This window comes from Phallusia mammillata, chromosome 2 (assembly GCF_965637545.1).
Source record: "Phallusia mammillata chromosome 2, kaPhaMamm4.hap1.1, whole genome shotgun sequence".
In the NCBI taxonomy this organism is placed as follows: domain Eukaryota; kingdom Metazoa; phylum Chordata; class Ascidiacea; order Phlebobranchia; family Ascidiidae; genus Phallusia; species Phallusia mammillata.
The window spans coordinates 26,871,003-26,895,122 of record NC_137253.1 but is presented as its reverse complement, the minus strand read 5'-3'; the positions used below and the strand labels follow the sequence as shown (position 1 = coordinate 26,895,122).

Here is a 24,120-nt window from a genome sequence, read left to right as displayed (position 1 = left end):
ACACTCTATAAGGTAAAAACGTTACCTATAAGGTAAACAATTCTTTGGATTTGTCTTAAAATTGCAATTAAGTACCCCATTACACAAGCAAACTCATAATCTGAAAAAAGAAATAAATTTGGATTCTGAACTTTTTTGTTTTGCAACACTCGTTTTAATTTGTAGTAATGTTTCGCTGCCTTATTCTGTGTAAAGTGATTTACAAGAGTTTACCCAAGAGTCAGCAGACTTTATGCACAGGTAAACCATGTCTGTTACCACAGAAGGCTAAAAACCCCACCCTGTCTATGGTGTCATGGGATTTTGCTGCGCATTTAATATAATTAGAAAGGGGTTGGATGTTGGTAACAACCAAAACCATGTTATGACAAATGCATTGATGTGATCAGAGCATTCTGAGTGTAAATCTTTCTGTGAAAAAATGTTGAGAAAACTGAAAGCATTCTGGGGATAGGTGGTTAAACTAATTTATTAATTTACAAATTTTTAACTAATTCATAAATTAATTTTTTGTAACTGCAAATTACTCGCACAAAACATGTCTTAAAAGTGAAAGCAATGTAGCCGACAAGTCAACTCTGGTTGTGAAATGATTTTGCAGGGTAATAATTAACCTAGGTTGGCTTTTTGTCGTTCAGACCAGGGAGTCGAACCGCTTGTTATGCGGGTTCAGGTTCGGTTCGGGTTCACTTCGTTCGATTTTTAAGATTCGGGTTAGGTTCGGGTTCACTTCGTTTTGTTTTTAAGGGTTCGGGTTCGGTTCAGGTTTTTAAAAATGTATATTTTCGGGTTCGGGTTTTGTTCCGGTTTGGGCAAATTATTCGGTCCGATCCGGTTTGCGGTTTTTAAACCGGTTCAAATTTTCATTCGATTTAATTTAATTCTACCCATCATCTACCTGGCCTTATCAAACTCCAAAATTATTTTCACCGTGCACTGTTATTTTTGACACGCCCTATAAGTGTTATCTCGCGTATACTTTAGTCAGTTTAGTGCGATGTTTTGAAAATATGAAACACGCTGCATTTTTTTACTGGTTCAGTTCCGGTTCGGGTCCAACGCAAAACAAAACATGGGGTTCAACTCCGGTTCGGGTTTTTAGAAAATCGTATTTAGCGGTTCGGGTTCGGTTCGGGTTTAATGAAATTAACCGCTCAAACCGGTTCGCGGGTTCGGGTTCAGTTCCGGTTCGACTCCCTGGTTCAGACCACTGAAAAAAAAACATGGTCAACTTGAATATTATTAATGTGCTCTCTAAGCGTTACCGACAAGATCTCTCTGTGTCATTTTCTTTATTTTTCTTTTGCTTTGATATAGTGTGTTCTATGATTTAGTAAAATATTGGCATAAATAGGCCCTTTTAAGCTATTTAGTTGAAGTTAAAGTTTTTAAGAGTAATACTTACTTGACTTCCAACAACTCGAATCTACCTAAAGTTCAAAGGTTAATACAAACGGATAATTCAAAGCGCTGAAAGTCAAAATAAAATTCTATGTTCGGTTTCTTAAACGAAGCTCGTTGAAATGAAAACCCTTAATGCTTTATTTTAACTCCATTTTGCACCATTTAATATGTATGATAGACATACACTTGTTGTTGTTTTTCTGAAAGTTTAGGAGAGGACGGAATCATAATCGTCGACACTACGGAAAGTGCAGAGGTTATTGAAGAAGTCATGCTCGAGTTTCGAAAAATCTCCAAGAAACCTCTAAAGGCAATTATTCTCACACATTTCCATTTGGGTAAATAACAACTTTTACAAGGTTTTTATAGCTCCTTTGTGAACTTTTATCAAGTCGTGTTTCTTAATTTTAGATCACATTCGTGGTGTTGATTGGCTGCTGAAAAACGCAGAGGGCCCAGTGGAAGTTTATGCGCACAGACTGACCACAAAAGAAGTGTCAAGGAGCTGTAAGTATTGAGAATTGGGTAACGAAATTTTCGGGTAAACACATTCAGATAGCTATACGATCACTGTTTTTCAGAAAAGGGGTAAGGTCATCAAAATCGACGGCAGTTCAGAGGCACATACAGTCCTAGGGGTTGCTTTTCACGGCGATATGCAGGTATTACAGATTAGTAGCGTTAGTAGAAGTTAATAATGGTAGTTAGTAGTAGTATTGTGTAGTTAGTATTATGTAGTAATTAAATTATTATTAGGTAGCACATATTAGACGTTGAGTCATCAGCTACTGTTGTGTTTGTTGGGTCAAGGAGAAAAATGGCGTCTGGAAGGCAAATCACAAATTGGGCAAATTAGATCTATTATGTGTTTTACAGTGGTAGCGGTGGCAGAAAAGTCAACAACTAGTGAGCTAGAAACAACAGTTTTGACTAGAAAGAGTGCAAAGACGGTAAATATATAGCAACGTGACATACAATAACCCAGGCACTCTGATGCTATTTGTCTTTTTCGTGGGTAGCAAGATTTTTTCGTATTCACTGTGGCAATTACAATTGTTATTATTATGACAAATTGTTATTATTATTATTACAAAACGACCTGAAATTTTATATTTTTTTATATTTTTGACATTTGAAAGAAATTATAAAGCTTTTCGAAAAGTACATTAGTACTAGAAATACTACCATTTTGTTTAAACAAATATATTACTTAATTGAGTTTTTAGTTTAATGACTAGTAAGTTTACCGCTGAATGCCGCATACTCGTTTGATATTCTAAAAGTAGAGTCAATGTAGAACCACTGTAATAGACAATAGGAGTGCTTTCGACAGAAGCTAAGAGTGTAAGAACGTAAAGTATACGGTCTTGGCTTGCATCAGTTTTTGTTTTCTGTCAAACGGTGCAGAACATTACGTGATGAGGCTGTACATGGGGGTTATATTAAATTCTCAAGAGTCTAAGGAATTGTCATTTTTACATGATTTTGTTTTTATATGTAGTAATTACCTCACAATCTGGAGTTCGTCGTGCCATCAAACAATTCGGGATTGGCCTCAATGAAAAAGCAAAGCGCACGGTTCCCGGACCAAAACTGCGACTTAAAGGAACTCAACAGTTCGTTGATCTTCAACCGACACACGTAGTGGACGATATCCTCGAAACTACAGTTGCAGGTATCAGTGTTATCGTCCTATTTGATATCAATGGCGGTAAAACTAACACAGTAGAAAGGATAACCTTAAATGAAAAAGACCAGAGTCTTTCACAAAGCACAAATAGTTAGTAACGCGCCGAATCAGCATAATTTGGGTTCTGGTCGCAACCGAAGATACGGCAGGTTTGCCAAACAAAATAGAAAAAAAATAGATTCGGCCGAGGAAATTCTACAAACAGAATATTCGGTACATTACAACATATAAAGTGTTGTACTTAAAACTCTTAACCCGTCCTATACTTACTGTTTGCTGTATATCCGATTTACCAATATGCATCACATGTACGATTATTAAGACACAAATGACTATAAGTTAATTTTCGGTTATGTTGTACAAAACCACGTCGTCTGTTTGGTTTTAGGGTGTATGATTAACTCTTTATTTCTGTTAGCAGTTGGATTAAAACCAGACAACATAAAAAACCTTTTTGTTTTGTTTAAACAGGGGTGCAATTAAAGTTGATTCACATTCCTGGAGAGACCACCGACCAAGTTGCGGTTTGGATTCCTGGAAAACGAGCCATTCTACCTGCTGATACCATTTACCAGGCCTTTCCAAACATTAGTCCGCTGAGAGGAGACTTTCCTCGAAGTGCAGTTGACTGGTATACGAGCATCGATAAACTTCGCTACTTGCAACCAGACTACTTGATTCCAGCACATATGCCTCCAATGAACAACCAAGCAAAAATATTTGAGTTTCTGACCACGTACCGAGATGGAATTCAGTTCGTTCACGATCAAACTGTTCGTTTAATCAATGAGGGATTGCACGTGAGCGACATCGTGCGGAAAGTGAAACTGCCACCCTCGCTCGTCAATCTGCCGCATTTGAGGGGTTTGTACGGAACGGTGGAATGGGCTGTGCGGGCTGTTTATGCAAACTACACTGGATGGTTTAGTGGAGAAGCCCACGACGTCCACCCTCTGACAATAAAGGAGCGAGCTCAGAAAACAAAAGAAATGCTAGAAGATTACACTTGCAATTCTACTGGCTTGGATGCCATGATTCAAAGTTCTGAACAAAACGCTATAAAGTCAATGGATCATTTCAAACAGACTGGAAATATTTTGTTCATTGAAAGTCAATGGGCACTAGAGGTCGCCAACGCTGCCATTGTTGTATCACAAGATGGTAGCAGAGAGAATGAACGGGCAAAAAGGGCCAAGATAAATGCCTTGTTGATAATGGCTCGTTATTCTGAGGGCATTAATGCCAAAAACTACTACCTCTCGTGTGCCGCAGAGCTTGACGGAAGTTTCAACATACCGGACTTTGGAAAGGCGAGAAAAGTGGCAATCAACAAGATGGAAATTACCGACTTGTTGACTCTTTTCACCAGGAGAGTAAATCCCGAAAAATGCGACTCATACAAAAAGATCACAGCTATTTTATATTTCACCGACTTAAACAAAACCTACGGCTTTTTACTTCGTAATTGCGTTATTGAATACATCGACGATAACGCTCGCCTCCCTGAAACGTATGACGTCAAGCTGACAATGACGTCACAAGTATGGCGTGACTTATCGAGCAAGGAGCGAGGTGGAATGTCAGCTTACATGTCTGGAGATATGGTTGTTGATGGAAGTATGATGAGTTTTAAAGCAATCACAGATACAATGAAATAATCTATTGTTGTGGTTTTTAATTTCCTTTGTCTTTTTTTCTGGTTTGTTGTTGTTTCGTTGAGCTTCCAGTAAGTATTGTGTATTTCCATTTCAATCCAGTGTCAAAAAGCGCTTTTTTGCCCAAAAGCTGCCTCCTATTTTCCATCACATCATTTCTGTTCAGTGTTGTGCTTTTCCGTTCAGTATTTATATTGTATTGATACGGTTTATGCAATTTTGTCTTGTCTGTCGAATGGAGCTGATTTTGTTAATAAATGTTGATTTTGTCAATCGAGCTAGAACCGGATTTATATAACCACTTAGAAAAAAAGGTGAATGCAACGTTGAATATACACAAGTACTCTGGCAGTTATGTTTTTGTTATTAAAGTTACTCTACATTTATATAAAAAAGGCTTAAATCACAACGTTAATTACCTAAAATTACAAATTTTTGTATTCAGGCCAAGTTGAACCGTAATTGATTTAAAAATTCAGTGTTTCTAAACTAGACACAGGATAAAAGAAAATCGTGTTTACACATACAGGCAACGGCCCTGACATAGGCACATAGCACCTGCATAGTTGAACCAGCAGGCAACTGGAAGTTCGCCTGTAAATATTGCCAAGTACCGGTATTGCTCAGGTTCTTGTAAAACAAACATTGCTCAGCAATAAAAGTTTGAAGCTCAAAGCGGTGTATCCAGTGCACACTTATTCAGGTGTCACTGGGTAATGGGTCAGGCAGGCAGCAGTCAGATTTGGGTTTGATTTTTTTACTTAGGGATTTTTTTATTCCTTCGCAATAGCTTGAATTGGGTTAACATTTCTTTTCTGGGTACAAGTGTCAGAATTACGCAAAAACCATCACCAATTTGGAAATGGTTGCGAAAAAAAAGGGAACAGTTTGTGGGTCAACCCGCTCCAGCTAAATGTGATTATTACAAGGATTTGTTGCTATGGGTTTCTATTAAAGAATTTAGCGGGGATTTTGAATTCCTTTTTAGGTTTTTTATGGTTTAATCAACTTGAATTAAACATATTTATCGTATTTACATAAAAAAAATATTTACTTTTACTTTAAAGTTTTACGGTAACCTTAAAATGCAACTCTAGTTTCCCTGGAGTTCGTAAAGGGCAACATGTGCCAATACACTGTTTATGAACAGGGGTAAAACTGAAGGTAATACACATTCCCGGAGAAACTCCAGATCAAATAGTAGTTTGGATTCTTGAAAAGCGGGCACTTCTTCCTGCCGACACCATTTATGAATCTTTTCCTGATATTGGTGCTTTAAAATCCGACTTCCCTCGAAATGCAGTTGACTGGTATACGAGCATCGATAAACTTCGCTACTTGTAACCAGAGCACTTGATTCCAGCAAATATGCCTCCAATGAACAACCAAGCAAAAATATTTGAGTTTTTGACAATACCGAGATGGAATTCAGTTCGTCCACGATCAAACGGACAGACTGACCAACGAGGGTTGAACGTGGGCGATATAGTGCGGAAAGTAAAACTGCCCCTATCTCTCTCCAATCTGCCACATCTAAAGGACTTTTACAGTACAGTGGAATGGGCTGTGCGAGCTGTTTATGCAAACTACACTGGCTGGTTTAGTGGAGAAGCTCACGAAATATATCCTCTCACTATTAGACAAAAGAGCACAGAAAAACAAAGAAATGCTAGAAGACAGTATTGGTAATAGCAATAGTGGCGTGGATGCGATGATTCAGAGCTCTGAGCGAAACATGAAAAAGTCAATGGATCATTTCCGTAAGACCGGACAAGTGCTCTACATCGAAAGTCAATGGGCACTGGAGGTTGCTAACGCCGCGCTGGTAATCTCGCTGGTGGGCAGCAGAGAGTACGAACGGGCAAGGAAAGCAAAGATACATGCTCTAATGATGATGGCTCGTTACTCCATAAGCATTTGCGCAAAAAACTACTACTTGTCGTGCGCAGCAGAACTTGACGGAAGTTTCATTACACTTAAGATTGACAACGCAAAAAAGGTCCTAATTAACAAAATGGAGATTGGTGATTTGTTACGTCTTTTCACTATGAAAATGAATCCAGAAAAATGCGACTCTTTTAGCAAAATCGCAGTCGTTTTACATTTCACCGACTTGGACAAAACGTACGGATTCTTATTTCGCAATTGCATGATTGAATACATCGACCACGACGCGCGTTTCCCCGAAGCATATGACGTCAAATTGATGATGACGTCACAAGTATGGCGTGACTTGATGAACAAAGAACGCAGTGGAATGGGGGCTTACGTGTCCGGGGATATAGTAGTTGATGGAAGTATGATAAGTTTTAAAGCAATCACCGATACAATGAACTGAGCTTTAGTTTCTTATTGTCTCTTTCTATTAATTTTTCTGTACGTTGTACCTACCTATTTTGTTCAGAGCAGTCCGTGTAATTTTGTCTAAGAAAATGTATTTTTTGCATAAAAGACGCAACAAAGCTAGTGTCCAAATAGTGTTTGTTTTGCCAAGAGCAAAGGTCAAATCTCCCCTTGGGGTGAACTGAACATGGACTTGCATTAACACATTCGCTTTACCGGAAACCTGTGTTCAATGTGGACAAATATTTAGACTTCTTTAAATTTAAAGTCTGTTATGCTTATACTGACTATAACTGAGTTTGTTCGGAATTGTCAAAAAATACTTTTGTAGGATAAAATGCTTTGAATAACGATTCAATCTGTATGTTCTTCTAATAATGCACGAATTCACAAATGCAAACCAGTAATGTAAAATCATCCACTGATTCGTAGCCTAACGTGAGAAGTTGACTTACTTCTGAACTATGTTTCAATTAAACCTCTAAGAGAATCATGGTTATATTTGTTGGCAGTTAGTCCACGAACTCCCTGAAAAATGTGAAGACACCATTTTGAGAAAAAGTGGTATAGGCCTATATTTGTTAAGCTTTATAGAATATTTACCTAGCGCAGAAAACCATTGCGCCGACGAGAGATTTGTAAACGGGCGTAAAATTGAAGCCCGAAACGTGGCCCGAACCCGAATCGTTTTTGAGAAGCCCGTATAGGCCCGAAAGTTTGATTGACGGGTCCTATACGTAGGAAAGACAAACAACAAACACAATAAACAATAATAGACAGTGGGTCTTGAACAAGTCGTTTTAGGGCTGTTTGACATGAGGTCAGGTCCGGCAACTGGCTAGCTAGTTAAATGTATTCAAAAGAAAAATACCGACTCAGATTGGCCCGCATCAAGTCTGTTTCTTTGAAAAAACCTAACGCAAACTCGGCCCGACTAACAACTCTGGGTGACACAAAACCTATTAATCTTAGTGGCGAAGTCACAAACAAATTATTTTCAAAACGTTCAGGTAATTTCATGACTTAAGTTATGTAATGATTTGAAATTTTAGCCACGAGTAGGCTATATTATTTTATCAGATAAAACTCATTGTAACGTGTAATTACCCAAAAATTTCGCCACACTGACAGCTGTTGAAATTTACTCATGATAGTGAAAACGGTTATGCAAACTTTCGCCTGGTTATGTCCTTTAAGCAGTTGAAGTTTGTAATCGCTGTAACGTCGATTGCGAGAACTACCACGATTCATCACGACGTTATTAAGGCAAAGGTCAACCCCAAGAGCAGGTTTGTTTAATCACTTTGCCCTACATTCGATTGATACCGGCAATTCGTGATTCAGCATTTTAGGCTCGGTTTGATCGAGAGCGTTGTACCGCAAACAATCATCGTTAAACTTAGAGGCCGGCACTTGGAATTTGAAAAAAATGGATCAATAATGCATTTAAACCAAGTTGGATAAAAAGACAAAAACTCAAAATACTTAATTTAATAGATTTTTCTAACGAGGCATAATAATTTGTACACAGGCAAAGTTATGAACATGTTTTCATGTAACCGCCGATAAAGTCACGCTATATTAAATAGATCAGAGAACACCAGACCTTAAAAGGCGTTATTTTGCTTTATAGTCAATTTCCCAAGCACATGTAAGTTCTTCTTTGAGCAATTCACAGTCGACGTACGTCACGCCGTTTAAGTTAACCTATAGTAGGGTGGGCCATATTAGGATAACAAATACTTGGCAGGCCGCACAGGAGAGAAACTTTTGTAAACAAGGGCTGAATTTTCTATTCTAATTTACCTCATGTTTTAAGATCTAAATAAGATTACCACCAAGCAAATCTGCTAGCACTCAGTTACAACTCCTTTGAAATTGCTGCAAGTGCCGATGTTTGCAACTAAGAGAATTTGTTTATGTCGCCATTAAGAGCGGAAAGGCTGTTGTTGGCTCACGATAGATACAACGACGTTCTACTTGATGATGTGCAAATAATGTACTGCAATCGTTTCGATGATATATATGCAGAATTTGTTCGCAGGCGGCACAAAAGCTACGCCGCATGCGACCCGCGCGCCAGTCTTCCTGAAGCAGACAGAGTAAAAGTGGTAATAACGTTCAAAGTATGACCTGCTTTAGTCGTGATGGTACAAAGTTGCATACCGAAATTACGTTTTATGTTCTGACCATGAACCTCACAGCGCTTTTGCAGAGTCAGTGTAGCTTTCTGTAACCAACAAAATGCTTTAAGTGTAACACAGTTTATTGTAAAAATAAAGGCAGAAAGCGACATGCTTTATTCTTGACGATTTTAGCAAAAGCTCATAGGATCATCAGTGACATGATAAACTGCTTTTTAGACAAATTTTTTGATCAGACAAAAATCATTGCAGTTAAACCATCCGAATTCTTTAAACGTCCAAATGTATTGTGATGTAGGCTTAGAAGTGAAATTATTGAGCATATAGTTCGCAAGTTCTGCAGTAGTAATGCAGAAAACGAATATCTCAAATATTTGTTGTATTACGGTCTAAAATTTGCTTTGTCCTCGTAAGAAAAAAAGTTGTCTAAACAAAAACGTAATCTTCTTTGTTCCTGGCCAATAACGGCATTGTCCGTTTATTTGCTCGACAATTTACGATGCATTCCTTAAACTCCGACCCCTTAGAGCAGGGGTTCCCAACCTTTTTACGATCTCGTACCACTTGGACGCTCTGTACTGCCACGCGTACCACTTCTTGCAGAACAACTAATTTAATCGAATCAAACGCTATTTGTTTAAGCTATAAGCAGTAGAGGATATCTACCAAGAGCAATCATTTGACAAAATTAACCCACTGTCCCACAGCGTTGCACGGCTTTTCAAAGCAACTGTGCTTCTTGTTAAAAATTGACATGACCTGTATTGTGAAGATCATAATGATACGAAACAGCAGGAATAGTTACGTAACAATAACAATAGGCATCAGAAAAAAATGTAAACAAAACCAGATAAACAAAATATAAAGTTGTGAATCAAGGTTTTTGTGAAAAAACGGAAGCTACTTGCGTACCACCTGAAAAACCTTCGCGTACCACTAGTGGTACGCGTACCACCGGTTGGGAACCCCTGCCTTAGAGAAAAGAGATTTCTCTAATTTCGTGGCCATCAGTAGGTAGCGCCTCGCTGGGCCCACTTATACAACATGAGCTTGGCTTGTAGAACAGGCGCGAATAACTTGTAAACACGCATGGTATGTAGTAATCGCGCTAAACATTCAGTTGCATGCGGAATAAACAAAGTGCGGTAAGCCGGAGAATGAGAGAAAATATGCTATTTACAGATGTTTAAGTGAAATCTTTTAATAATCATTAATGCGTTTTTCGTTTCGTTGCATTGAACAGAATCAGAAGCCAATATTTATTAAATCTATCATTTGCATGTGAGATATATGGTGGAAACAGCAATTGTATATATTGAAGGCTATTTTTGTTGATATACGATGACAACCTGGTTAAAGTTTGGGTTGTTTGTGTTGTTCGTGGCATTGACGGCTCGCTACTTCCTCCAGCGGACGAAGAAGTTTATAGCACAACATTCGCCAGAGGTCGCAGTGGAGCAAAAACTGCGCGAGCACTCGAAAATTTTTGACGAAGCAAGGATCGTTAAAGTAACAGACGGCGTGCATGTTGCAATTGGATTTGCGCTAGGAAACATGATAATGATCGAAGGTATTTATGGTTGGCATGAATCAATTTTATACAGGTCCAAATGTTTTGTTTCAAATACAAAATGAACTTTGTTAACCCAATGTGCACAAGTATTTCAGATCTTTTCGTTAAAATACTATGCTCGGTTTCTACAGGTAGATACGGAGTTATTGTGGTCGACACAACCGAAAACAGAAACGTGGCTCTTAACATATTTAAGGAATATCAAACAATCGTCAATAAACCACTTAAAGCAATCATTCTTACCCATTTCCATGGTGGTAAGTTCGAATAAGCTTTGTAATCGCCCAAACCAATTTATGAATTAAGATGATGAGCAAAATAGGCTATTACAAGATTTCTTAAAGTTGTGATTGAAACTTTAATGTAAGTAATACACGCCAATTCCCCTTTTCACAACACAGATCACATTTTGGGGGCCAAGGCGTTAGTGGACCAGGCGGAAGGAAAAGTGGAAGTCTTCATGCATTCTACCACTGAATTTGAGTTGCGGAGATACGGTGAGAGTCGTATAGTGAAACGAAAACTCGAGGCTACGAATAACAAAAACAAACAAAACTAAGACCATGTAGTGGACTTTAAAAACCCGGAAGTGCTTGGGACAGCCAGGGACCACTATTGACTAATGTTACTGGAATCAATCTTCATTCAACGCTATAAACCGGAATTAAACGTTGATTCTAAGTCGGTTCCTCTGTTTTTGTTTAATACCTAATTAACTTATTGCGTATTTTTGATGTGACGTGCTGTCCTACTATTGTTTCTTTGTTTGCAAATATATTGTATGTCGTAGTTGCTCTGCACCTGTTTGGTCAGACGCAAAGTCTATTACATATACTTTGGTCAGACGCACACTCGCAGGTGGCTTACACCTCGCTTCTGCGCACCTTTTTATCTATCGTTTTTATGCGACGCTTGTTTCGCACCTTTTTATCATTCTTTTATGCCACTAAAGCAGTGGTTCTCAAACTTTTTAAGCATGCGGCACATTAAAAAACTACAATTTTCTTTTGCGGCACACTTCGCAGGTAAACATAAAAAACTTATTCAAAGAATGTTAATTTTCAACTTTATTCTGATGCCTATGGATGTTTTTCATTACCAATAACAAAAATATGAGCTTGTAAACGTTGTTTGCACACCAGTATTTTGTCATGGAATCCTAAAACACGAGGGAATGTTTGCACTTTAAAATAGGAAATATTTCGCGCAACACTTGGAAATCTCTCATGGCACACTAGTGTGCCGCGGCACACAGTTTGAGAATCACTGGACTAAAGTGTATATAAATGGGTGCAATTGATGTGGCCTTCATATAACTGATGATGGCATGAGCATTTGCCGAAACGTTTGAACAATAAAGCATGTCGCTTTTTACGTCCATTTGGGCCGTTATTTTCACCATTAAACTTATGAACAGATCCGTATGTAGTGTTACAAACAAAACTATTTTTCAAAACAAAACTGAAAGAGGAGCAACCCATGTATATTTTTGCAAACAGTGTAACCTTCATGTGTACTTGATATCAAAATACCTTATTAAATGAGATTTTTTCTTCACAGCTGCAACAAAGGACGAAAATATTCGTCGAGTTGTCCGTCAGTTTGGAGTTAAGCTGCGCAAGGGAAGTGATCATGTAAATTCAGGAATAGGGCCCTCTCTGAAGATCGGTGGAGTTTACGAGTTTGCAAAAGCAACACACACATTTGACAAACATGCTACCCATACTGTGGCAGGTAGAAGATTCGTTCCAGCACATCGCTGCGTTGGTACATGACTCAATTAGAAGCACTAATAACCGCTTCTATACCGCTGACAAAGAACGGTTGTAACAAAACTGATCAAACTTTAGGGCAAAGTTAGTACAAAAAACGGTTTAAGAATAATAATAATAAAAACAAGCTGGAATGTTATAAAAAATCATGAGGATTTTTGAAATTGTGAATGTAATACATTGTAGCAATGTAAAAACATCATTCTGCAAAAGTATCTAAAAAATATCACAATTGTAAAAACTTCTAGGCATTACCTTTGAACTTCTACACACGCCCGGTGAAACAGACGACCAGATTTCGGTGTGGATTCCAGAGAAGAAACTCCTGATGCCGGCTGACAACGTCTACGAGGCTTTCCCCAATCTCTACGCAATCAGGGGAAGTCCATCGCGCAACACCGAGAAGTGGTTTCGCAGCCTCGATGACGTGCGCGCACTCGGGGCCGAGTACATGGTGCCCTCCCACACCCGACCCGTCATCGGGGCGCAAAAGATTTATGACATCATCACCCACTATCGTGACGCCATACAGTACGTGCACGACCAAACGATCAGGTTGACCAATAAAGGTTTTCGCTTAGATGAGGTTGTGGAGAACGTGAGGCTGCCGACCAAGTTGGCCAACCATCATTGGTTGCAGGAGTTCTACGGAACTGTGTCTTGGTCCGTTCGAGGAGTTTACAATCATTACTTCGGTTGGTTCGATGGAGATCCTGTGAACCTAAACCAATTGGCAAGATCTGAGCGAGCCAATCGATGGCTCGAATTACTTTCCCCGGATCAACCAAAAGGAACTTCTGCATTGGACAGAATTCTTTCCAGTGCTCAGACAAGTCTGAATAAATCCGATGACCGGTACCAAGCGAAGGGAGTATTTCTCGTAAATGAGCTTCAGTGGGCGCTAGAGCTCTCCACCATCGCTTTAGACTGGAGTGCAGCAAATCGCCAACATCGCTTAAACGAAGTTAAACAAGTAAAGTACGATGCCTTACGCGCTCTCGGTGCCAGCAGTAAGAATGCCAACGCCCGAAATTATTACATGTCCTGCGCTAGTGAGCTTGACGACGGAGCGCCCCCTGCTGGAAAGAACAAATTGCAGGTTGCAAACACAATGAATTCAAATATGGACACGATAATGAAACTAGGAACCACTCGACTTGATGCAGACGCCTGCGACGAATCAATCGTGGTCAATTTAGTATTTGTTTTTACAGACCTTACAACCTGGTACCGTTACATTTTAAGGCATTGCGTTTTTGAGTATACACAGGGATCCGATGTAGCTAAATTACCTGACTCATTTGACGTCATGCTCACTATGACGTCAAGGGTATGGAAAGAGATAGTGACGCAGCAAAAGTTGGCCATGATGGCATACGAAGACGGAGAAATACAGTTGAATGGAAGCCTGACTGATTTCAAATCGTTCCTTGCTGTTTTTGAAATGGGAGCATGACTTTTCTAGACTCTACTAACTAGAAAATAATTTTCTAGAAAAAATTTGCACATAATTAATCCATTTATAAACCGATATGAATAAATTTGTTGTAACAAATTACACATTTTAATAAACTTGTTCTTACATGCTTGGGTATACTTACTTTAAAAACCACACAAATAACTGACATTATTATTCATCTAAATACATTTTTCTACTTAAATCCTTCGGTTGGAATAGACTTGTTGAAATGATCCGTTATGAACCAAAGTTATTGACCATTGCTTTTCCAAGTGATATTAACAACAACTGTTGTTGATCCAAATACTGAAACCAAAATCCTTCAGTCCAAAATTTGAAACTTTAACATCTGTAATGCAAAATGTAAGTCAAAAATTTTCGAAGTTGCTAACATGATGAAACCAGCAAGGCTACCTTTTATTTAAGCTGTATATGTACTAATCCTAACCAAAGTTAGTGTTTTAACATCTGACACAAACTTATTTTGACCGCTTGTCTGTCGTTCTTCATTCAGTAAGGCACACTGCTTTACTCTTAATAAATAGGTGTCTACCTTTTCCTAACTATAGCCACACCGAAAACTTGCCAGCACACATAAATTGCTTGCAACAACGATAAGCAAAACAAAGTTCCTTCTTGTAAAATCAAGAATTTGCTTCAATGCTTGAGGCATTTTACGCCTGCCGCTTAAATCACAAATCAGGACAATGCGTGAACTCACAAACTGATACAGTTAGGGCACTTTCATTGCCAATTCAGTTCAAACTTAATTTAAACCAGACCAATACAACTGTATTATATTTGCCTAACTGTGTTGCGCAAAACTTAGTATACTCCTAGAACTTTCTAGTTTTGCGTGAGTGAAATAGGTTTAATACACCGTTGCAACCAAACATATATCTACAGTTTCGAGTCGAAACTTTCGACTGATTCTATTTTTACAAGAAATGTTTGTTGCACAATTAATGTGGTTTGTGACGTCATTATAGTCCTTGTAGTCACCGTTCGTCCGGCCAGCACTTAAGAATCCGTGTTGTACAAAGAGGTGATATCTTGGCAGACCAGGCAGCACCCTGATGCCTCGTCGCATCAAGTTCTCAGTTCATGTAAAGTTTTAGAAGTTAAATGTTAACAAAAATGAAACACAGTATAGCATACAACAAAGTATTGAACAAGATCTACAAAAACAAATTTGACTCTACAGTGTGAATACAAGCTGCAGTGGATACCATTTATACACCCCTCAACGGACATCTCGAGGTCTTAGTCATTTTTCTACTCGTCGCAAACACATTGTAGATATGGCAACTAGCTGGATAAATGATTTCGTTAGGGCTGGTAGCACTCCGGTTCTTCTTTGCCGTAGAAATCTTGCCAAAAATCCGGAATGACTTTATGCGTGTGTAAATGGTCGCCATTTTGTAACTTCTTACAGAGATGACAGAATCCCATGACTTGGAAGTCTTCGTGCCAAATAGCCACGTGGTCGTCCTCTACCTCTCCTTCGCGGATTTTAAAAAGCGGATAAAACCCAGGCATGGTCCACCATCTGCAAAAACACATGTAAGTATTGTCAAAAACGTAATTTTTGGATGACTGCCAAAAGATGTACCTGAAATACTCTTTATATGCTGTGTCATTTGTTTCTAAATATCGAAGAAACTCCGCAAGTAGCTTTGGATCATTGTTAAAGTCTTCCACGTGTAGATAGGAGCCCGGCGGAGCCAAACGTTTCACGTTGTCTTTGGATGAACCTAAAACCACAGGAACCAGCCCAGCATACAACCCATTGTACCAAAACTTCTCAGTGATATAGTCTTTGCAATTAAACGTATTTTCAAAAGCAAAGTAAAACCTAAAAATAAGAAACACACTTTAAACTGCCTTTATTAAAAAAAAGTATTAAAATACAGGTCAGGGCAATTTCGTACCAAGTTTAACTAGACATTTAGTGCTTTTTTTGCTTTTCTTTGACCACAAAATTGTAACCGTCGCAAGGTAACGAAATCATAAGGATAAAATATGCATAAAATTATAGGTTATTGCAAGCATTTTTATGCAAATATATATTTTACCGAATTTTGTGTTACTGAAATTTTCGCGTTAAAATAAAACACCATAACCAACTCAAATTTGCCTGGTAACTGTGTGTCTTGAGCTAGTCGAATTTCTATGCTTTTGTATTTGAAACACAAGGTTAACAGATATTTCGTACCCAATATGCGCCAACCTACTTGTATTCTTGTAAAGCCTCGAAGAACTTGTCGTTGTCATAGGGCAGATATTTTTTTGAACATGCTCCAAACATATCAAACTTATACTCTCCTTCCGTTTCTATCCGTTTGCCAAATTCCATTCGGGCTTTGGCGCCCTTCATCAAGTCGCAATCGCTCACAACCCAAGCCGCACCTTTTTTCTTCGTCTGCAAAAGAAAATCAATAATTGATTAAATTTGGGACAAGTAAAAACTGTAGTTTAATTGAGCTCTACGAATCGCATGAAAAGGCCAGTTGTGCAGCCGAATAAACTCTGGTTATTATAACAGCATAAGTACCGCAGATAACTTAAAAATAAACAAACTTTTCGTCCACCATGGTTGCATATTTAACCAATTTGTCGTTCAACTGGCGTGATGCTAAAAGCAATTCTCGTTATTTTGTATATTTTATCTCTTGCAATTTACGGAGAGAGTATGTGTAAATATTTTTCGTCGAACCTTGTTTTGTTTTAATTTGCCCACCAATTTACGACGTCCAGCGATGTTTTGGCTTTTAGTTATTGTCAGTACAACGACGATTCACATTTTTTATGATTTGATTACAACACAAATATTTACTCTAGATTTATCTCAAGTAACAAGTTACCAACCTGCAATAATTTTTCAAACATAACATCAAATTCTTTCTCTGAAGTAACCAGTTTTAGTTCCTTGTAGGACGATTCGTTGGCTCTACACAACACAATAAACAACCATAAATGTAAATGAAAGCTAGAATCACTAAATTGACAGCACAATTTAGTCGCAACATGTGGAACAGACCGAGCCTGGCCACTGTACGATTCCCAAGTAATTATGTTGTAATTTTAGACAAATTTTCTATCATTTTGTGCAATTACATAACATTTAAAATATGTACTGTAGTTTACGCGAGACTGTTTGTTGCAAATAATATACATGGCCATTGAATACCTTCCCACACGATGCAAAAACCAATCCCTTGCGCTGTGTGGCATTAGGGCATTAATTACGTCCGAGTCGGATCTGTAGTGCATTGACCAGTTGAAGAAATTCTCATAGCCGTGCAAGTTTCGTCGATGAAAATTATTAGTTGTCCAAGCACTTTCACCACACCACCACGCGAACGCCTGGTCCGGACGCCTGCACGAGGAATCAAAGTTTAATTTTTTTTGTACAGGGGTCCGTTTCACGTATAAGTTCACAATTTTAAACGTTGTGACCACTAGAATGGTATTCTCTAATCCGAGGCAAATGAAACGCGTCGTACGAAAAATTCTTTAAATGATGGAAATGTGGCTATAATGTGACAACAATATCTATAATTATTTTCTTTTGTCATATTTTACCGCCGACTTAGTAGTTATGCAAACCTGTTACGATTTTGACTAAATTACTTTTATGTGGGTGTGTGGAGTTTCTATACAAACCCTTGTTTAAACAAAATGAAAAAACAAATAAATTCCCTCACATTCGATTGTAAACTACGAGAACCACCAAAAAACGCAAACACTTTTTACAATATTTTTTTGGTTACAAACTGAGAGTTTTACTCCCATTGCAAGCTGTGCAAAAACTACTGAAAATCCAATATACCTGTAACGCATGTAGGGGTGATTTTTGACTTCACTTGTTGTTTTCTCCATCCAAAACACAACGGCGTCACTTTCATTGAATCTCGTTATGTTATTGGTCAGTTCGCAACCATTGCCACATACATCTGTGTTTGGCAATTGCCATCTGTGATTGGGGAATGTTGGGTTCCATAAAAGAATCACCGGCGTTTCTAAAACATTGCACACAAGGTAAAGATCAAATGGAAATACATGTCCCATTTAAACCAAGGTTTTTCCTTTATCTCTATTTTTCTTTGCAAAGATGTGGGATGTGATGTAAGTTTAGAAATAATTTTACCAACTTATGTTTGGTCAAGTTATGTTAATATAACACAATACAAAAAATATAACCTTTTGAACAACATTTGGTTATTAGAACTTGTCTTCTATACTTAGTTAATTGCTTTAGTTTCTTACTTAGTACTTGTATTTCTAAATGGTGATGCTAATGCATTAGCGAAAGAATCAATGCAAGCCTTTAACATGTTTTTAGTGGTACTGAAAATGCCCTCTGGCGAGCATGTGACATTTAATTTTACATTAACATTTTGTTAAATGTATCCGTAAGTTATAACGAAATCCTCTAGATAGCAATTGATCTTGTCAAACTATAAAATACAGTGTTTCACTTTCCTAACATTTTGTTTGGTCAATACTACTGCAATTTATTGAAACTTTATTTAAAAACATTCCGAACCGAGCTGGCTTCCGTGTTGTGTTCCCTAAAACAGTGGTCAGCAACCGCCGGTCTGCGTCCCGGTACTGGTCCGCGACGAGTTTGCTACCGGGCCGTTTTATTTTTCAGGTTAAATGCTCTAAAACATTTTCCCCATGTATCCCGGGGATTATAAACTAATTTGTGTGTTTTCATTGCTAAATATTTGTAGTTTTTTTGAAGGCCGGTCAGCGATAAAATTTCAGTTTAAAAAACGGCCCGCAGTAGAAAAAAGGTTGCTGACCACTGCCCTAAAACAAAGCTACTAGTTCACCAAATGAAAAGAAAACCCGCGCCTTTTGATACTATTTTAAAGAGTCAAAGTTGTTTTGGCTAGTCTAAACGAGAACCAAGTTTAAAACATTTTTTTGCACTACCAACATTAACGTACTAAATGTTGTTGGTGTTGTTGTTGCAGGTTTTGAGGAGATCGCCGTAGCTGTAGTCAAAACTTGCCTTGACGTTTCCTGGACTCTAAAACTATCTGTCAAAATAAATCTTTGTGGTTATAATAAGTAAGAGATAATAGAGATCACAACTAATTTTGACACACACGAGGTCAAGAAAAAAGAACTCGTCGCAGTTGCTTTACCTGAAAGGAGATTTCATTAAAAAGAAAAGGTTTGACACACGCAATGACGATTGTACACTAAAACTAACAAAACTCCGTCAAATGAACACATCTAATTAATAAATAGTAAAGTTTTTTGTCTCGACGCTCAGAGTTACAATCAGAAATTCTGATTTTTTGTTAGTTAAATATTGAATGAAAACTAAATATAAGTATTTGTGACATCTAGTAGACAATTCAGGTTCCCTTACCGCTTTTTGAAAAATTGACATTATTTTCATTATTCCTTAATATTGTAGATTGTAGAAAGTCAGGAGTTGCTTTTGTTGACGGTATCATTACTTTTGTGGTTGCATTTCTAAACTCCTGGAAAGCTTCATGAAATTTGTGATACCACAAGGTTGCTGAGAAAATATAAGGTTTGTGTAAAAAATAACAAATCGACTACGTTAAAACAATGAAAATTTTAAGGCACCTTTTAAAGCAAACTAATATTTTCTTACCATGGTTGGGAATGGGAAAACTGTTTTCATATCTCCAGTTGAAGTAGAAGCCCATGCAAGCAAATACGGCCAAGAAAACCGATATTTGTGCAAACAGCTTTCTCATAATTCTAGTTTAAAAACAGCAACATACAAATACAACTCTGCCCGTACAAAAACAAAGTTAAAGCCAATCAGAATGTAATCATATACTGCTGAACGTGAGAGTACTTCTTTTCTGTTTGTCTTGTCATTAGCAATCTTTGTCGATTCAAGAAACATTACAAACACACCGAAAATCTTCTGTACTTATTGCTAAGATCAACGGTTTCCAAGGTGTTTTTATTTCGTGGCTAAAATATCAGTTTGTGTCTTAATATATGCTCCCAACATGGCTTGAATACTTTAAAGACAATATTCAGAAAACTTTTCACGTTTTAATTGGTGAGTTGTAAACCTGAAACAATGTTTTAACAATGAACTTTTTTAACATTAAATGTTTTGGTTTCGTTTCAGGTTTAAAAAGTTCCACCTAAGCCAAAACCTTGCCAGAAAGGACATTATCAGCCGAAATGTTTCTGCCATTCGAAGCTTCGGACATGGACAGGCAGTACTTAATAACGAACAACATATGCCAAATCTGATAAAAACGACACACACAAGAATGGTTTATATAGAAACACTTGCCCGTTGCAGTACAAGTTGTCTCTAATATCTGTAACTGACTTCTTCCCTTTCGGTTATTCGCCTCACTACAAAGTGTTAGCCCAAAACACAGCACTCCTGACGGCAAAGCAGAGTAGGAGGGTAATTTTTAGTTAAATTGGTTATTTAGATCACCACCTACCAAAAAGATGAATATTACCACTGTTTGGAGAAACGTACCAACTGACACGTGATTGCATACACATCATTAAGCAGATTAAGCAAACAAACCAGGGCGAAATTTCAAGGCAATAATTCTCGCAAAAAATATGTCAGGATCATTAATATCAGCTACTTCTCTGCAAAGAGTCTTTGCCTTGCAAGTGATTCAACTCACGAGATTTTACAAACATGATCGCTTTATCGTCTATTTTTCTGAACACTTAACTGACGGCGGGGAGCAGTCGCGCAACTAACACAGTAACACAATGGCACAGAAATACGACACAACCTGTCAGCATTGTGTGTCTACGACCAACTAATATGCCATATAATGACTTCATCTTTCCTGAAGTTGATATCATGTGTTGTTGTCTCATTGCTATTTTAACCACTGTGAATGCAAACAGACGTGCGTGAGATCTTTCTTCAGTAATATAGATACCATTTTCAGTTGTATAAATTCGTCAGTAATTTACGTAACTGGCGCATAGCTAATTGCAAGTAAACACATAGCACATAGACTTATGGTAGGTTTATACATTCAAGTGTAACTGTCTATTCAACCACAATCCTCCGATTCTGAAAGCTGTCTGTGGTAAAGTCATTTTATGACACAACACGCTATATAAGTCAAACAAACATTTGAATTAAGTAGCAAGAACTTGGTCTTACAAATAACCACAAACGTCATAGACACTCGGCACCCTCATCCCTTTTACATTAGGTTATGCGCATTTGTCCAATCAGCATCTCTGGGTGAATGGTCTCTTATTTTTAGGTCAACGTCTTTAACACGCGATTTCGTATTGGAAAACTTTATGCACAGCGCCACGTAGGTGGACAAGCTCGTATTTGGTTTGCACGCAGTGTTTTATGCTTCGCTAAAACTGCTAGCTTAGCCTCATTATCGGTCGAGTGTAACGAATGTAAGTCAGTGTAACTGACCACTTCTTCTTTCGAGTAACTGTCTTTCTCTATCTCTTTTCAAATAATTCTGACTCGTCTTCCGTATATAACTTATGAAGTGTAAGAGTTTATAGTAGAACACTCCGCTGTGCATTTCGCGTTTACGTTGTAGATCGCTGTATTTCATGTCTCTATGCGTATACTCGATTCTTTAACTAGTATTTTGCTAAATATATTTCTAACCATATAAAATGCAGTGGCGTTGTGCTTTACTTCAAGATAGGCAACCAAACAACATAGAACTCACTTGCGTCCTTATGGCTATCGTGTGAAATAAATCATACTCAATTACCAGCAGATGTTCGAAAGACACAACATTATGAATACACTGTTGCTGCCAGGCATAACGTATTAACAGAATTTTTAGCTCTTCCGGCAGTTTTTTATTGTAATATTTTTGTGTGTGTTTCGCCGCCCTTTTCGCTTTATAATAACTTGTGTTTGCAATGTATGTCATTACCCTGATGAAGGTGTTTCGTATGGGACATCGAAACGTTGGCATATTACAATAAAAAACTGCCGGAAGAGCTAAAAATTCTGTTGACACAACATTATGTTTATCAAGGCAGCATAAGGCAAAATACTGTATATCAACTGGTGGTCCGCGGCCCACTGGTGGGCCGTGACGTTATTCCTGGTGGGCCGCGAAGCTTTTCAAACTATGACAATACTAATAAAAAAGTTAAAAAAATTAACACAGTTCGTGAGAACGTACTTTATAAAAACCTATAGGTTTAACTATATTACTCTAATATTACTTAATATGAAATCCGTATAGGATTTAACGTTAAACAAAGCTTTATCACACAAACAAACTACAATTGTCACGTCACAACAGTATTTAAACTGCAATTGTCGCATCACAACACTATTAGTAACCATCACGAAATCGAAGACACGAAAGAGTCTTAACACTGAAACACTAAATCAGTGGTTCCCAACCGGGGAGGAATTCCTCCCTAGGGAGGAATTTTAGGAGTTCAGGGGAGGAATTTCATAAAAACTGTAAAAAAAAATTACATTGGAAATGTTACACAATATTTTTGTACACACATTATTATGTCCATTATAATTTGGACCCGGTTCACATTTGGAACCGGTTGTAAAGGTTTCTGAAATGGACATCCCTAATTATAAGGTCTATTTCAAATTGCTATAATTTTTTATGTTAGCCTATTTGTTTTTCGTCTTATGGGGAGGAATGAATAGTTCGAAAATGGGCAAAGGGAGGAATGTAACAAAAAAGGTTGGGAACCACTGCACTAAATGCTGCATTGCGTGTAAGCTTCTCTCCCAATAAACTCCGACTTGATGTCTTCATATCAAATCAGATTAACAAGAGTATTGCTTGTGTGGTTATTACTTTTGTTTCTTATTTTTTGTTCTCAGTAAACGGTGGTCCGCCAAAAAAATTTTTTTGAAAAGTGGGCCGTGAGGTGGAAAAGGTTGGGAAGCACTGCTGTACATAACGATATAGCACTCTATATAAATGTCTTGAGTAAGATTTTGTTCTCTGCAAAGAGTCTTTGCCTTGCAAGTGCTCCAGCTTACGAGATCTTACTAACATGATTGCAAAGGAGATTTATCGGTTATATCCTTTGAAACACTTAACTAACGGCGGGGAACAGTCGCGCAAATAGCACTATGGTACAGAAATGCGACACAACCTGTCAGCATTGTGTGTCTACGTCGTAGACTCTACGACCAACTAATATCATCTTTCCTGAAAATTTTAACAATAGACTTCGTTTGAGCGATGTTTTGGTTTCGTTTCAGGTTTGAAATATAGGACATATTCAGCCGAAATGTTTCAGGATTTCGAAACGGGCTATAGACAGGCAGTACTTATAATAACGAACAACAAATGCCAAACGTGATAAAAACGACACATACAAGAATGGCTGATTTACACCGGTTAATTCTTGTAGTCTGTTATGACATTACACATACATACATGAATGGTATATTTTTTGGCCAAAACGGTAGTGGGCAATTTGAAAAGCTATAGCCTTAATACGAAACAATCAGTTCAGCCTATTTTTGGAGAAACGTACCAACTAATACGTGTTTGCATCCGCTTCATAACCAGGTCAATCAAACAAACCAGTTTGAATTTTCAAGGTAATAATCCACGCAAAAAATATGTCACAAGCACTAATATCAACTACTTCTCTGCAAAGAGTCTTTGCTTTGCAAGTGCTCTAACTTACGAGATTTTACTAACATGCTTGCAAAGGGGCTCTATCGTTTATATCCTTGGGAACACTTAACTGACGGCGGGGAGCAGTCGCGCAACTAGCACAATGTTACAGAAATACGAGACAACCTGTCAGCATTGTGTGTCTACGACCAACTAATACGTTCAAGATGACTTTATCTTTCCTGAAGATTTTAACAACAGGCTTCGTTTGAGCGATGTTTTGGTTTCGTTTCAGGTTTGAAAAGTTCCGCCTAAACCAAAACCCTGCCAGATGGATATATTTAGCCGAAATATATTCAGCAGCTATTCGAAACTTCGGGTCATAGACAGGCAATACTTAATAACGAACAACACATGCCAAACCATGTTTACGATAATTACTGACTAAAACACCATTTTGTATCGTCAATTTTTACTCCGTTAGACA

General features: G+C 37.9%; 3 protein-coding genes and 1 long non-coding RNA gene across 4 annotated transcripts; 2 read left to right on the top strand and 2 right to left on the bottom strand.

Annotated features, from left to right (window-relative positions):
* The first annotated feature begins 3,190 nt into the window (after window positions 1–3,190).
* LOC145214287 (linear primary-alkylsulfatase-like) lies at window positions 3,191–4,945 on the top strand. The gene is made up of 2 exons (XM_080082787.1): window positions 3,191–3,307; window positions 3,566–4,945. Exon 2 carries the CDS (start codon window positions 3,784–3,786, stop codon window positions 4,750–4,752), a length of 969 nt encoding a protein of 322 aa, XP_079938913.1. The 5' UTR covers window positions 3,191–3,307; window positions 3,566–3,783; the 3' UTR covers window positions 4,753–4,945.
* A 5,632-nt stretch (window positions 4,946–10,577) lies between these two features.
* On the top strand, window positions 10,578–14,037 carry LOC145215044 (linear primary-alkylsulfatase-like). The gene is made up of 5 exons (XM_080083691.1): window positions 10,578–10,806; window positions 10,941–11,066; window positions 11,211–11,306; window positions 12,370–12,543; window positions 12,830–14,037. The coding sequence occupies exons 1-5, from the start codon at window positions 10,578–10,580 to the stop codon at window positions 14,035–14,037; spliced, it is 1,833 nt and encodes a 610-aa protein (XP_079939817.1).
* On the bottom strand, window positions 11,018–14,621 carry LOC145215045 (uncharacterized). The gene is made up of 6 exons (XR_013857190.1): window positions 14,455–14,621; window positions 14,183–14,389; window positions 13,874–14,071; window positions 12,837–13,535; window positions 12,342–12,422; window positions 11,018–11,339 (listed from the first exon to the last, which is right to left on the bottom strand). It is a non-coding gene; the product is annotated as an uncharacterized LOC145215045 (long non-coding RNA).
* Window positions 14,622–14,810: 189 nt separating this feature from the next.
* LOC145215219 (4-galactosyl-N-acetylglucosaminide 3-alpha-L-fucosyltransferase FUT6-like) lies at window positions 14,811–20,065 on the bottom strand. Its single transcript, XM_080083893.1, has 9 exons — window positions 19,682–20,065; window positions 19,430–19,582; window positions 18,999–19,091; window positions 17,873–18,062; window positions 17,231–17,419; window positions 16,909–16,990; window positions 16,275–16,462; window positions 15,653–15,895; window positions 14,811–15,589 (listed from the first exon to the last, which is right to left on the bottom strand). Exons 1-9 carry the CDS (start codon window positions 19,785–19,787, stop codon window positions 15,370–15,372), a joined length of 1,464 nt encoding a protein of 487 aa, XP_079940019.1. The 5' UTR covers window positions 19,788–20,065; the 3' UTR covers window positions 14,811–15,369.
* Window positions 20,066–24,120: the final 4,055 nt, after the last annotated feature.

Coding starts and splice junctions, on each gene's coding strand:
- LOC145215044 (XM_080083691.1), top strand. CDS start 10,578: ATGACAACCTGGTTAAAGTTTGGGTTGTTTGTGTTGTTCGTGGCATTG. Junction 10,807..10,940: donor AAACATGATAATGATCGAAG/GTATTTATGGTT, acceptor CGGTTTCTACAG/GTAGATACGGAGTTATTGTG. Junction 11,307..12,369: donor ATTTGAGTTGCGGAGATACG/GTGAGAGTCGTA, acceptor TTTTCTTCACAG/CTGCAACAAAGGACGAAAAT.
- LOC145215219 (XM_080083893.1), bottom strand. CDS start 19,787: ATGAGAAAGCTGTTTGCACAAATATCGGTTTTCTTGGCCGTATTTGCT. Junction 19,583..19,681: donor TTTTCCCATTCCCAACCATG/GTAAGAAAATAT, acceptor ATATTTTCTCAG/CAACCTTGTGGTATCACAAA. Junction 16,991..17,230: donor TTTTTGCATCGTGTGGGAAG/GTATTCAATGGC, acceptor TGTGTTGTGTAG/AGCCAACGAATCGTCCTACA.
- LOC145214287 (XM_080082787.1), top strand. CDS start 3,784: ATGCCTCCAATGAACAACCAAGCAAAAATATTTGAGTTTCTGACCACG.